Source organism: Rhinatrema bivittatum, chromosome 4, assembly GCF_901001135.1.
Source record: "Rhinatrema bivittatum chromosome 4, aRhiBiv1.1, whole genome shotgun sequence".
Classification (NCBI taxonomy): domain Eukaryota; kingdom Metazoa; phylum Chordata; class Amphibia; order Gymnophiona; family Rhinatrematidae; genus Rhinatrema; species Rhinatrema bivittatum.
Genome location: NC_042618.1, coordinates 232,447,176 through 232,462,091, shown reverse-complemented (window position 1 = coordinate 232,462,091; position 14,916 = coordinate 232,447,176). Strand labels below are relative to the sequence as shown.

The following is a 14,916-nucleotide window of genomic DNA, read 5'->3' as shown; positions in this document are numbered from 1 at the left end:
TGCCTGTAAACCAAGGCCTTTCCTCCTCATTTGGGACATCTACATCCAAATCACTACCCTACAGGGCACGCAGTTTAATACTGAATGATATGTCCATACCCCCTGATCTTTAAATCTCTTCGTCTCGCTGTTTTAATTATGCTCTATCCTCAGCAAGACCTATGGGGAGGGTAGGGGGGAGGGGGTTCAACTGCTCTACAGAGAGAGGCCGAGAAGAACACAACAGCCTCTCCTCCATGTTTTCCTTGTTCCGAGCTGAGCTTGTTCATGGGAGGGGGGAGGGGGTTGTGAGTGTTGGGACTTGTTATGTTCTCAATGTGCATGTGTTGCCATTATTACCCATGTATTGTGTTACTGCTGAAGCAATGTCATGTGACGTGGTTGGTTTTATGTGAAAACTAATAAAGATACTTAAACATAAACATTTAAATTGTGAGTTATCCATCTAAATGGCTTTGAATATTGACCTCAACAAGCAAAGCAATATTTTAAAAAAGCAAAATGTACTGACCCACAACAACCAACATTACAATCTCAAACCTGACACCTTCAGTAGAGTTGTGATACCTTTTTTGCACTTTGCGGTAAATGCCACAATTGTTGTAATTCCTACCTAGAACCACTGTGGAGAGAGAGGGAGAAAGAGAGAGAGAGAGAGAGGGGGGAGGAAAGAGAGAGAGAGCCTAGCTATAATGCCCTCATAGTAGTTAGGTATTTATACCTCTATATGAGGCCCACCAAGTACCTCGAGGTCAGGTTTAGGTATTAGTGTAGGGGTTAGGGGCCACTTTGACATTCACTCTGAAGGACATCAAATCTTCACAAGAGAGCACTGTTCTGTTCATACGTCTCACACAATGTCAAAGTGGCCCCTAAACCTCACCTAGAGGTACTAGGTGGGCCTCCTATAGAGGTATACATACTTAACTACTATGAGGGCCTTATAGCTAGTGTGTGTCTCTCTCCCTCTCTCAACAGCTTAAAAGACTAAAAATGCTATGTGCGAAAACATCGCAAACTGCGATAAAGCGAAGTTGCACAGCTTGACACAAATGAAAAAGGTGTAGCTATTTCCTGCGTTACAACTGTGCGATATGGCTTCGTGATTTGTGAAGCCATCCCACTTGGCCAGAAATCCCGCCCCAAACCCCACCCCTTTTCTAAATTAGCATCGCACCATGCTTTATGGTGCTTTTCGCATGCGAAAACGCCTTAATGAACGTGAAAAGCCCATAAAGCAGCTTGGAAAATAACCCCATAAGACTGTAACTTTAAAATGGGCATACGGGTGTCCATATACACGAGTATATGGGCATGCAGCCAGATGCATTACAATTTTATATCCTGCATGCGTTATAAAATAAGTCAGGTGCGTGTATGTGTGCTCCCTATTATAAACATGAAGGTGCACAGCAGGGAAATGTCGGCTTTGAGACGCACACGTGAGGAATTTTATAACATTCGCTCATCCAGGACATGGCCAGTTTCACCAGTTCCCCACCAATTTGCCCAATCTCAAGCTAGGTCTTCAACCCCTTTGGTATTTTAGCCTGCCTTCATCCCAGTTAACCCAGACCCCTCAATCAGTTCATGTGTGTCTAGAAACGGTTTTATTCTGATTTGCATTTCAGCTATAGCAGAAGTAAAGTTGCACTGAAATAGACCTGGACACGTGCCCATATATGTACACACATACATGCATCTCTTGGCTCTGGTTCTGGAATGCCCAAAGCCCCACCTACATTCCGGCCCTTTTTTCCTGATGCGAGATATTTTGTGCAGCAATACTTGTGTGCATTATGTGGCCGGTTTATAAAATCGGGTGGCAACAAATAAGCAATACCATGCGCGTCCATCGCCTGGTTTTGATGCACATATCACTTTTATAATTCACCTTTAAAATGTACAATGGACATATGTCTGCATGAGTTCAGGCCCCACTCCTGGTACCATGAAAATGAAAACAATGAAGGAATTCAAAAGGGGCATGGGACAAAAACACAGTGGATCCCTAAAGGCTAGAGGATAGAAATAAAGAAAAGAGTGCATGGGACTGACTGGGGGTAACTTGCTGGTGTGGCAGTGGCTACCCCTTAACAAATAATCCTTCATACTGTTAATGCAACTCTGTCATTGCTCTCTGCTCCAACAGCAGTAGGAAAGGGGAATTGGATTCAGTCAGCAACCAATGAAGGCCCCAACTTTTACAGTTTGGGGAACAAATAAACATGAGGGTAACTTGCTGAAGCGGTGCTTGCTACCCTTAATCACTAAGCCTGATACTTTTGATGCAACTCCAACATTGCTCTCTGCTTCCACGGCAAGGGTTAAGGGAAACTGGATTCAAACAGCATTGGAGAGCCCCGACTTTTATGGTCTGGGAAACTGATAAGCATGAGGATAACTTGCACAGTGGATACTGGCATAAGCATAAGCGTGCTGGGCAGACTGGGTGGACCATTTGGTCCTTTTCTGCTGTCATTTCTATGTTCTAGTGCAAGTTCTTTAAAGGCTGTCTCAATAGTACATAAACACTATTAGAAGCGCATTAACCAATAAAATTAGCTTCAAAATAGCGTTTATGCACTAAATACACAAGGCTACAAGAAAAATAGCATGCACAGGCTAAAGCAGAGCTTTCCAAACTGTGGGTTGGGACCCCAAATAGGGTCACAGAAGCTTCAGCTCGGGTCGCAAGTACCTGAACTGGCAGCAGCACAAGTAGTATAAATTAACATGGGACCTGTGAGCCAGAAAACATTCACAGGCCCTCACGTGAGTTTGTGGGAACAAGAGGTTCTGCATGTGGAGGACTTAGAGCCACCGCAGGGCCTGAGAGCTTGCACTGGCTCACAAGCCCTGTGCTGACTTTCATTACTAATGCTGCTGCCGCTGCTTGCAGATCACAGTCATGCTTGGAACCAGCCCTGAGAGGAGAGGAATGGAGGGGCTGTGCATGCATGGGCCAGTGAAGAGAAATCCTATGGTACCACTTCGAAGATCCGAAATTCGGAATATAAATAAAAATAAATAAAATAATATTGCCACTGTTCTTCTCTCCTCACCCAAAAAAAAGCAATGCATTTCACAACAGCCTTCCCTGTTTTCCCACCAGTCATCATCTACCTTTGGCCTGGGATCCAAAGAAAAATGTTTTCACTGACCCGGGCCAGAGGGATGTTTAGAGGAAGTGTTGTCTGAAGGAAGGGATCAGAGGCAGGAAGAGTTTGAGGGTTGGATCAGCTGGAAAGGGATTGGCTGTGGAGGGTGAGAAGAGGGGAAAGATATAAGATCAACTGGGGGGATGTAAAAGATCAGCTGGGGGGGGGATGTGAAATCAAGGTTTGAGAGGAGATGAGGTTGGAGGATGAAAGTGAGGTGGGAATGGGGGATGGGGTGAGAGGGAGGGGATAGCAGAGGATAAGTTGGCTGTTAAAGGAAGGGTTTGGGGCGCGAGAGGATTAACTGGCGGGGGATGCGAAAAGGACTGGAGGGGGTCAGAGAGAAAGGATGGGATAGATAAGTGAGAGTATCTGGGAGATGTAAGAGGGGATCAGCTGGAGGGCCAGAGGTTGAGAGGTGGTCTGCTGGAGGGGAGGATGTTAAGAGAAAGAGTCCTTTGGAGAGGATGGAGTTTGAGAGAGAGGATCAACTGGAGTATGGTAATAGTGAGAGTGGAGTGACTGTTGGAGGGAGCCCACACCCATCCTAATTTGGTTTTGGTTGCCTGGGGTCGTGTGAATTTTCAAGTCACACTGGCTTAAAGTGACTGGCATCAGGAGGCATCTTGGCACATCTATCCCATTGACAACAGTGGACAGGGGTTTTTTTTCCTGAGGAGCATGATCTGACTTTTCAGTCCTGCAGGCACGTTTGGAGTCAATTCTTAACTTTGAAATTAATAAATAAATACAAATGGCACCATAAAAGCCCTTCCCTGTCAAAAAAATAAACAAATACAGACCTTACATAGAAAGAGACTATCTGCTATGCAACTAGTTATCATGCAAGGATTGCAGCAAAGCTTTAACAAACATTTTACATATGTACGCTTTCATCTAACTCTGTGCCTGATACATACTAGTTATGTGCCATAGCATGGCACTTCTTACCTCCTGAAGGACTTTGAAAGCCTCGATAAGGGCCTGGTTAACTGTACCCACTCCTTTTGCATGGAGATCTGCTACCAACTGCTTAAGGTGCTACGAAGAAATAAAACATACATATGCTGTACTGAGAAAAAAAAACTAACACACTCATAATTCAAGATTAAGTTCTCAATTTTTGATCCACACAATCTTTGTTTGCATACAGCCCCCTTTCTTCCACCCTCCAAGCAGAATTACCATTTCCTTTTTATCTCAAAAATAACACTTGGGAGATCAAAATTCAGCAGGTTTGCCCAGCTAAGTTCAAGCCTTAGCCAGACAAATCCAAGGTTTTCAATTTCTCTCCTGTTGTAGTAGATCAGTTTTAGCCAGGCAAGTCATTACGCAGCTAAAACTTACTCTGGTTAAAAAGATATCAAAAAAATTATTCAACTTAGCTGGGCAGCGCTGATATTCAGTACTAACTCAACAAAGTTTAGCAGGGTAAATCTGGTCATCGCAAAAAGCAGGTCTAAAGTTACTAGGGGGAGATTTTACCTGGATAATTTTAAAACTAATCAGGTAATTATAAGGAGTATGTTTCCCTCTGAAATCAACAGCAATAATATACATAAACAGAGGTCTAATATATAATTTACATATATTTCCACAACAATAGTTCAAATAACTATTACAATCACGTTTATTATATTTACTGCATTATTCAACAAAATACAAAATCAGTATAAACTTTGAGGTGCACCCCAAATAATAAAATACTGTCTATTACCACATCATTATAAAACCCATCCAAACACACATAAAACCATACACTCATACATTTATAACATCACCGGCATCTTTTACAATACAATATCCTTATGTATCACTCATGATACATTATAAATAGGGTTAATACATATTACAACATATTGTAAAAATCTCATGAGTGATACATAAGGATATTGTATTGTAAAAGGTGACAGTGATGTTTTAAATAATGTATGAGTGTATGGTTATGTGTGTGTTGGTTTGATGAATGGATGGGTTTTATAATGAGATGTGGTGATATGTAATATACAGCATTTTATAGGGATGTGCATTCGTTTGCAATGAAATAGGAAATATAGATGATATTTCCTATTTCGTCGTGTTTCGGCGGGGGGGTTCAACGAAACGATAGGAAAGTCCACAAAATTTCATGTGGTTTTCTTATTGTTTTTTTGGGGGGAAGAAAAAGGACACATTAAAAAAAAAAACCAAAACCAAAACCCCCAAACCCACCGCAACCCTTCGAATTTAATTAATTGCAACCCTCCTGACCCCCCAAGACTTACCAAAAGTCCCTGGTGGTCCAGCAGGGAACCAGAAGCGATCTCCCCCTCTCAGGCCATTGGCTGCCACTAATCAAAATGGCGCCGGCCGTCCATTTCTCCTACCATGTGACAGAGGCCAGCCAATGGCACAGATAGCCCCTGTCACATGGTAAGGGCAAAGGGCCATCGGCGCCATTTTGATTAGTGGCAGCCAACGGCCTGAGAAGGGGAGATTGCTCCCGGGACACCGCTGGATCACCAGGGACTTTCGGTAAGTCTTGGGGGGGTCAGGAGGGTGGGGGGTTGCAATTAATTAACTTTGAAGGGTTGGGGTGGGGGGGTTTTTTCGGTTCGGGACAGCCAAAAAAAAAAAAATCGGCTGATAATGAAGACCAAACCAAAAAGTTTGGCCAAACCACATCACTAGTATTTTATTATTTGGGGTGCACCTCAAAGTTTTATACTGGTTTTGTATTTTGTTGAATAAACATAATTGTAATAGTTATTTGAACCATTGTTATGGGAATATATGTAAATTGTATATTAGACCTCTGTTTAAGTATATTATTAATTTTAAAACCAAGCAGAATATCCAGTGGGACCTTGTTCCCCTCCGACTCTCTCGGTTATAAAGTTACTCAGGTAAATTTGCCCAAACAACATGCCACTCACCGCACCACTGAATATGGGACCTCCTAAATGTTATCTGCAACTAAATGGAGTGATATTACTGCTCCAAGAGCTAACAATTTTTAAATGAGACGCCTACATCATGCGATTCACAGTACATACTTAATTTTCAATATCTGGAAAAGGAAACACTAACAGCAAACATTTTGGTGCAATAATTATCTTCTGACACCTTGCTTTCTAGCAATAAACACAAGAAAAACAGGTGAACTGTTCAGAGAAATAGCTTATTCTTCTTGGATGGCGTGGCTGCAGTTTTACAATCTATCAAAGGGTGATGCTGAGCTTGGAAAAGGGAAGAAAAAAAAAAACCCCACACAGCTGAAAAGCAAATCATTTGAAACAGCTGCAAAACTATACCTGCCGACCTTGCTGAAAATGCTGTCTAAATCGAAGTTGTGTGCAGGGGTAATTATGTCACAGCCCACAAAAATTCAGGAGCAGTCCCACGCAGAGTCACACAAGCTTTCAAAGCGGGCTTACATTCCTAAACCTGCCTTGAAAACCATCCCATCAAATTACACCTGCTATTTTACCAGCAAAAGTGCCTTTAAGAAAACCAATTCACTGGAACTGACCGAGTCAAGATGGCAAAATGTTCAAACTGCACATGCAAGTTTCTAAAAATGAACTCTTTACACATGGAGATGATAGCCATTGTTGCTTATGTACAAGTATAACAAGGACAAAGTACATTTGCTAGGAACATTATTATGAAGCCAGTGCATGATTAAATCGTTCAAATATGCTGCTGTGTGTCCTATACCTAAGGAGCCCCCCTTGACATGCCAACTCTCTCTCTCATTCCAGGCCTATTTCTTTGCTCCCTTTTCTCACTAAAGACCTCATTTACTAAGCATTTTTCCCCATAGACACAAAATGAGAGAAAAGCCTTAGTAAATCAGGCCCTAAGGTACTGGAGCATTCTGTGTACTATCCAGGCCTTCATTTCCTACTTTTTACTATTACCCTTTCCATTCAAGTTTTAAACATATCTACTCGACAGAATCTATTCTTTTTTTTTTTTAAGCTATTCAATCAGGTGGCTTCTCTCTTCTGAATTTGTACAATTAATGTTAAAGGACTGGGCCCACTCGCCCGGCACGCAAATAACTTGGTGCCGGGGGGACCTCACGGCACCGCGCTCAAACCCCCCCCCCCCCCCCCTTTTACCTCTGGGTCCTTCGTTCTTCCCTGCCCGTCGAGTCTGGTGTGTTGGTGAGGCACAGGAGGGGGGGGGGGGGGGCGAGGCTGGCGGTGGTTTGGTTGGGCATCATATCTTCCTGGGCATGCGGCCAGGGGGAGAGGGAGGCGCAACCCCACGCATGGCCGATGAGATTTCACCTGGCCTCGCATGCGCGGGAGGGCGACAAGTGCCAGCGTGGCACGCTGTGACGACATGGGCAGCCAGGATTTAAATCCTGGGCCGTTGCACCGGGCGCTATGTTCATGGCATCAGCGGCATTTGAGCACAAGCATTGTGCACCCCGCATTGAACAGCCACGCGGCGATACCGCATCGAACGACCACGTAGTGGAGCCAGCAGTGAGCCCACGTGGCAAGTGGCAGCGCAGCCGTCAAACGCAACGGGGGAAGTGCATCCCCAAGGAAGTGAAGAGACTGCAACGGTGATGGGTTGCTCGCAGGCAGGTACTTGTGCCAGCCAGAGGCCCGCAGTTCAACCTAGTGTGGCGACATGGGCAGGGCAGCTATTGGGAGGAGCCTCCCCTGTGGGGTTCAGCATAGGATTTGGTGGGCCAGCAGGCATGCTATGGCTCGGTCCACACCAGATGTTTGGCCTCCTGCGGTGATCCACAGTTCAATAACGGACTGCCTTTCAATGGTGCCTTGGCCACCCAATGGGTCACCAGTTACCCAAGTTACCCTGGGGTGTGTTCCCCCATTTTGAACATATGTAACCCACCCGGGCCTGGAACTGGAAGTGGCGCACAGGCAGCGACCATTAGGACAGTAATTGGAAGCAGGCACAGGCAGCAGCTGACGGGACAGCAGGTGCTGAGTACAGCAAGGCAAGTCATCAATCGGCAGGTGGCCATGGCGAGGAAGTAGCAGGAGCACCACAGCACGTCATGACAGCAGATCAGCAACCGGGGGCTACACCGACCATGTGCCCGGCAGTTCGGACTGCAGCCGGATCTGAGCAGCCAGAAACAGGGGAACACACCCACCACCGGTGGGGATGAGCCTTTGCCAGAGGTGGTACCAGGCACATCGTTGGTCATTGTCAGAGGTGACACCTCCAAGCAGGACAAAGGCAAGACACCAGGGGCACGAGAGGGGTCAGATTGGTGTGCCTATAGCTCAGGGCAGCAAAAAGAAGCGTAAGGTGCCAGGCTACAAAAGGCAGACTCCAGCTCCAGCAGTTCATGTGACTCAGAGTCATCAGATGATGAGAGCACCCCCAGGCTTCTGGCCAACGCAACTGAGGCAGGCAGGGGGCCAACTGCGTTAACTACGTTATCACAGCTATGTGAGAGTGTCCCTAGAGTACTGCGCAGGAAAATTAACGAGCGTATATATGTTGATATTTTCAGTATATCGGAAGGGAGGAGGATGAAAAGGAAAAAAGAGCAAGCATGGAAGGGAGGCCACCAGCCCAGATTCGAAGGTACCAAGGAATATAGTTGTTGCATCCGTTGGTCTCAGACTGCTTCGACCCTTGTGCCTCACCTTTTTCTCTGCTCTCCCCGCTAGCCTTGGGAAGATGGCTGCCACTGCGTCTGCAAGCCGCGTCCTCCGGTGTCCCCGGAATGGCTATGGCAAAGCCTCACACCATGTTTATCCTAAGGGCCTCCTAGGGTGCGCGTGCGCACGCCACCCACGTCTTTATCCACGTCATGGCAGGAACCTCGGGGGCATCCCCCTTGAGTGACGTCACGCCATCCGGGTATTTAGCTTAAGCTTGTTTGCTAGCTCGTTGAGTTAGCAAGGATTGGACTCGTCTGGTCTAAGCTACTCTGCCGCTTCCTCTCTGCTCTTTGGGATATACTCTAACCTGGGTACCCGCTCCTTGGGGGCCCTCTGCTTTCTTTCAGGTGCCTTACTGGGATCAGGTACTCGCTCCTCCAGGGCTGCTCTCCCTGCCTTGGTGCCTGTTACCATCGACTACTGCCTGGTTGAATCATTAACTTTACAGCTACCATGTAGTCAGTAATCTAATTCTCAGTCTGATTCATCTACAGCTCTGCCGTGTTGGGAAACCTATTCCTGGATATCCCTATACCATCTTGGTGAGATGGGTTCCCTCTGCCGAGGGTTCCTGGACTGCTACCTCTGGATCACCTCACTACTGCCACCTCTGGTGTTATACATCAGCTGTACAATAAAAGACATAACTCTGTTTGGGCATCCTGAGTCTAGCCCAGTACTGTGGCTCCCCACGGGGCTCTTCCCCGTGGGGGTTGTCATCTCCCACAGTATCCAGGAATCCACTCAAACACCTCGAAACCATAACAATAGTTAACTGGACCAGGGCTTTCCTTAGAATGATCAGCGCAGCGGGACAGAGGGACCCTTCGCAGTACGGGCCTATGTTGAGTTACACTGACCCAATTCTCGAGGCATATAGGCAGCACAAAGGGTGGGCATGGCTGAATTACGATAAACACTTCCAAGATAAAATGGAAGAAAATTGGTTCATCTCATGGGGTATTCAGGACGTCGGGTTGTGGCTCAGGCAGATGAGCAAAGCGGTCAACGTAGGTACGAGGGTAGGTGGCACAAAGACCTATCAACTCTGTCGTTCCCCCAGCAACCACCATGAATAGCAAGGTTTGCTGGTGTTTTAACAAGTTCACTTAAACTTGCAATATTGGAAATTACAAGCATGCCTGCTCTAGTTGTTCTGGAGCACGCCCAGCTGGTAGGTGCAGTAAGAGGTCTAGCATGGGGAGTTCTGGAAAGGCCAAATGACTGCAGTGAATACACAAGAGCCCCAACTCTGATCAAACTTGGCAGTATGATGGCCTGACTTGACCGTTATACCAAGCACAGTGCGGCGGTCAAAATAGTACAGGGGTTCAGGCTGGGGTTTAGGATTCCTTTTTGGGGCAAAATCCCCAAGAGCTCAGCACGCATCGCGAGTTTAGTGGTGCAACACATAAGCGTAGTGCAGCAGAAGAGGTAATCCTGGGCAGGATGGCTGGTCCCTTTGCTGACCCACCATTTGTAGAGATGATATTCTCACCTTTGGCGGAGGTGCCAAAGAAGGAACCTGGGAAATTCAGACTAATTCAGAACTTGTCCCACCCACCCAAGAAAGTCAGTAAATGATCATTTGCCCTGTGATGAATTTTCTGTCCAGTACGCCTCCTTTGACAGCGCAATAGCATTGCTGAGGGGTTGCGGGAGGTGCGCCTTGATGTCAAAAATGAACAGAGTCTGCTTTCTGGTTACTTCCCATCCATACGAGTAGCGTTCCTCTATTGGGCTTTCAATTCAAGGGTCAATAATATTTGAAAAAATGTATGCCGATGGGCTGCGCTGTTTCCTGCGCTTGTTTTGAGTTGTTCAGTTCCTTCCTGTGGAGCAGCGAGCCAGTGTGGCGAACATCATCCATTACCTGGACAATTTTCTCTTTGTGGGTCCTGGTGGGTCCAACACTTGTGCCACATTGATAATAGAGTTTAAGAACATAAGATCATAAGAAATTGCCATGCTGGGTCAGACCAAGGGTCCATCAAGCCCAGCATCCTGTTTCCAACAGAGGCCAAAACCAGGCCACAAGAACCTGGCAATTACCCAAACACTAAGAAGATCACATGCTACTGATGCAATTAATAGCAGTGGCTATTCCCTAAGTAAAATTGATTAATAGCCATTAATGGACTTCTCCTCCAAGAACTTATCCAAACCTTTTTTGAACCCAGCTACATTAACTGCACTAACCACATCCTCTGGCAACAAATTCCAGAGCTTTATTGTGCGTTGAGTGAAAAATAATTTTCTCCGATTAGTCCTAAATGTGCTACTTGCTAACTTCATGGAATGCCCCCTAGCCCTTCTATTTTTCGAAAGTGAAAATAACCGAGTCACATCTACTCGTTCAAGATCTCTCATGATCTTAAAGACCTCTATCATATCCCCCCCTCAGCCATCTCTTCTCCAAGCTGAACAGCCCTAACCTCTTCAGCCTTTCCTCATAGGGAAGCTGTTCCATCCCCTTTATCATTTTGGTTGCCCTTCTCTGTACCTTCTCCATCGCAACTATATCTTTTTTGAGATGCGGCGACCAGAATTGTACACAGTATTCAAGGTGTGGTCTCACCATGGAGCGATATAGAGGCATTATGACATTTTCTGTTCTATTAACCATTCCCTTCCTATTAATTCCTAACATTCTGTTTGCTTTTTTGACTGCTGCAGCACACTGAGCTGACGATTTTAAAGTATTATTCACTGTGATGCCTAGATCTTTTTCCTGGGTGGTAGCTCCTAATATGGAACCTAACATCGTGTAACTACAGCAACGGTTATTTTTCCCTATATGCAACACCTTGCATTTGTCCACATTAAATTTCATCTGCCATTTCGATGCCCAATCTTCAAGTCTTGCAAGGTCCTCCTGCAATGTATCACAGTCTGCTTGTGATTTAACTACTCTGAATAAGTTTGTATCATCTGCAAATTTGATAATCTCACTAGTCTTATTCCTTTCCAGATCATTTATAAATATATTGAAAAGCCCGGTCCAAGTACAGATCCTTGAGGCACTCCACTGTTTACCCTTTTCCACTGAGAAAATTGACCATTTAATCCTACTCTCTGTTCCCTGCCTTTTAACCAGCTTGTAATCCATGAAAGGACATCGCCTCCTATCCCATGACTTTTTAGTTTTCATAGAAGCCTCTCATGAGGGACTTTGTCAAACGCCTTCTGAAAATCCAAATACACTACATCTACCGGTTCACCTTTATCCACATGTTTATTAACCCCTTCAAAAAATGAAGCAGATTTGTTAGGCAAGACTATGTTCCATTAAATCATGTCTTTCTATATGCTTTACAATTTTGTTCTTGAGAATAGTTTCCACTATTTTGCCCAGCACTGAAGTCAGGCTCACTGGTCTATAGTCACCCGGATCGCCCCTGGAGCCTTTTTTAATATTGGGGTTACATTGGACATAGGACATAGCTGCTGGGTTTGGCGTGCCTTTGGTCCGGGAAAAAACTGAGGGTCCACCTAAGGTTTTGTCTTTTTTTGGCATCGAGCTTGATTCAGAGGAGATGGAATTCATGTTACCTGTTGACAAGCTTTGCAAGTTACACGAAATGCTCCCAAACACGTTAGCAGCGAAGAAGCTGACATTAGCCAGTATTCAGTCCCTCATCGGCAGCCTGAACTTTGCTTGTCGGGTCATACCTATCGGGAGGGTATTCCTTAGGAGGTTGATGCAGGCCACAGCAGGTATCTGTCAACCGCATCATTCATTTTATACACATATTCACAGCCATGAAGAAGGATTTGGCAATATGGTATTGATGTGGCAGGAACTGCCGGTCTCTAACCGCGACTTGGTATTTACTCAGATGCATCTGGGGGTTAGGGATTTGGTGTGTATTGCCAAGGCTCATGGTGTGCTGAACTGTGGCCTTCAGCATGGACTGAGGGAAGACTGACAAAGAACATATCTCTCCTCGAATTATTCCCCATATTGGTAGCACTAGTGGTGTGGGGCAAGAGGCTTGCCAATAAGAAAATAATATTCTGGAGGGATAATCGGGCGGTTGTGGAGGTCCTCAATAGGCACTCCACAAAATGCCCAGTAACCTTTTATGGTATTCAATAAAGCTGCAGCCATTTACCCCACAATGGATTGCATATATGTCCTTACTTGGATCTAGTGTGTTATTCTTTGGGTTGAGCGTTTGGGGAAAAGGTGGGCTGGGAGGGGGGGGGGTGGACGGACATCCCGGCTGCCCAAGTTATTGTTCTCATAGACCTTGGTGAGGAATTCATTTTAAGGATCCCTTCCTCTTGTCTCTTCTATTTCATTCTTGGATTTCTCTGGTTCACCCATGACTGGCTTCACCTAATCTTTCCAACCATTCCTTTAGTGTTCGTATTAAGAACTCCCACGCCAATCATTTTTCACTCCTTGTCGATGTCCCTCAAGGTTCTTTTCTCTCCCCCCACCCTATCTGCTGGCCCTATACTCACAGTTTGCAAGGGTTTAACTCCTCTTTTGGCTACTCTTACCACTCTTTTGCAAATAAAACCAAACAGGGTAATTTTCAAAAGAAAATGTAAACATACTAGTGTAGCAATTTTCAAAAGCAAATTTACCCATGTTAGGTTTTACCCACAGTAAGTACACTTATTTTATTTATTTTATTTGTATACCATCACTCTGGATACAATCGTGGTGGTTAACAAGTTAAAACCAACAGAACATAAGTATATTATTAACAAATACTTGCTGTAACTCCAACATCTTATAGAGTCCCTATTATTAATGCCTCAGGAGTTCCTCTGCCTCTTATCGTTCTCCCTTTCGTCACAATAAAAATTTTAAAAAACTAACAAGACTAAAAAGTAAAAATAATAAAAGTGATACGGTAAAAAATAAAAAAAAACAGCTCTCATTCAATTGGTATAGTTCACCACTGCCATCATAAGTCAGTTTAAAAAGCCATGACTTAAGATCTTTCTTAAATAACTTCAGATCTTTAGTTAATCTTAATTCACATGGTAGCGAGTTCCATAATTTTGGCCCTGCAACGGAAATAGCACTCTCACATACTGCGCTCAAATAAGCAGAACGTAATGATGGAACAGTTAAAAGACCTTTATTTGCTGAGTACAGATCTTTTTGCAGGGTATACAAGTGTAAAGACACACTTAGCCAATCTGAGGTGGTTTAAATTAATTTTGTGTATTATGCACAATACTTTGTATTGTATTCTAAATTGGATAGGCAACCAATGCAGAAAGATCAATATTGGAGTGATGTGATTATATTTTTGTCTCCTGTTAAAACTTGAGCAGTAGCGTTTTGTAATAGTTGAATCGGTCTGATTATTATTAGGACTACTGGCCAAGTCAGAGTGTTATAGTAGTCTATTTTAGCAAATATTAAGGTAGCATATGTAATTTGTAGTACCCATCCTTTATTACTTTACAGATGTTTCTTCATAGTAAGGTTAGTGTCAATTACTCCTCCTAAATCACAAGCTTGTTCAATCAACTCTATCATAAAATAATTGGAAATATTGATAGGGATTTTTCTGTTTAGCAATATTAATTCCGTTTTTTGCTTATTAAGCATCAACTTCATATATGTGCTATGAATTGTATGGCTGTCAGATAAGTTTCTAATAGCTGTAATGCATAATTAATCAATGTTTTTATGAGTATCAGAAAATATCTATCAATCAGCATAGATAAAATAATTTACACCAAGTCCAGAAAGTAACCTGCATTAAGGAAGCATGTAAATATTAAAAAGCACAGCCAACAGCACAAATCCCTGTAGCACTCTTATCTCCAGTTTTATTGTATTTGAGGCAATGTTGTCAATTCTCAGCTGAAAAGAGTGATTTGTTAAAAAAGAAGAAAACCATTTCAATGTTTGCCCAGACATGCCAGTTTCTGAGAGTCTCTGAACCATAATTCCAGAATCGACCGTATCAAATGCGGCTGACAAGTCTAACATGACAAGATATGATTTCCCTGGATCAGACTCACGTAGGATTGTGTCCGTTAGAGATAACAGTAAGGTCTCAGTACTATTGTTTTTTCTAAGCCAAATTGTGTAGGATGTAGTATATTTCTTGAATCTATATTCAGTTAACTGCTCGAGT

At 44.2% G+C, this 14,916-nt stretch overlaps 1 protein-coding gene across 4 annotated transcripts in view; it reads right to left on the bottom strand.

The window, feature by feature from the left end:
• The window catches only part of CACNA2D4 (calcium voltage-gated channel auxiliary subunit alpha2delta 4), a 558,520-nt gene that overhangs the window by 460,220 nt on the left and 83,384 nt on the right, over positions 1–14,916 (bottom strand). For all 4 annotated transcript variants that reach the window (XM_029599894.1, XM_029599895.1, XM_029599896.1 and 1 more), the window contains exon 10: positions 4,113–4,202. In XM_029599894.1, the coding sequence (XP_029455754.1) occupies positions 4,113–4,202 (90 nt within the window). The remainder of the gene's footprint in view (positions 1–4,112; positions 4,203–14,916) is intronic.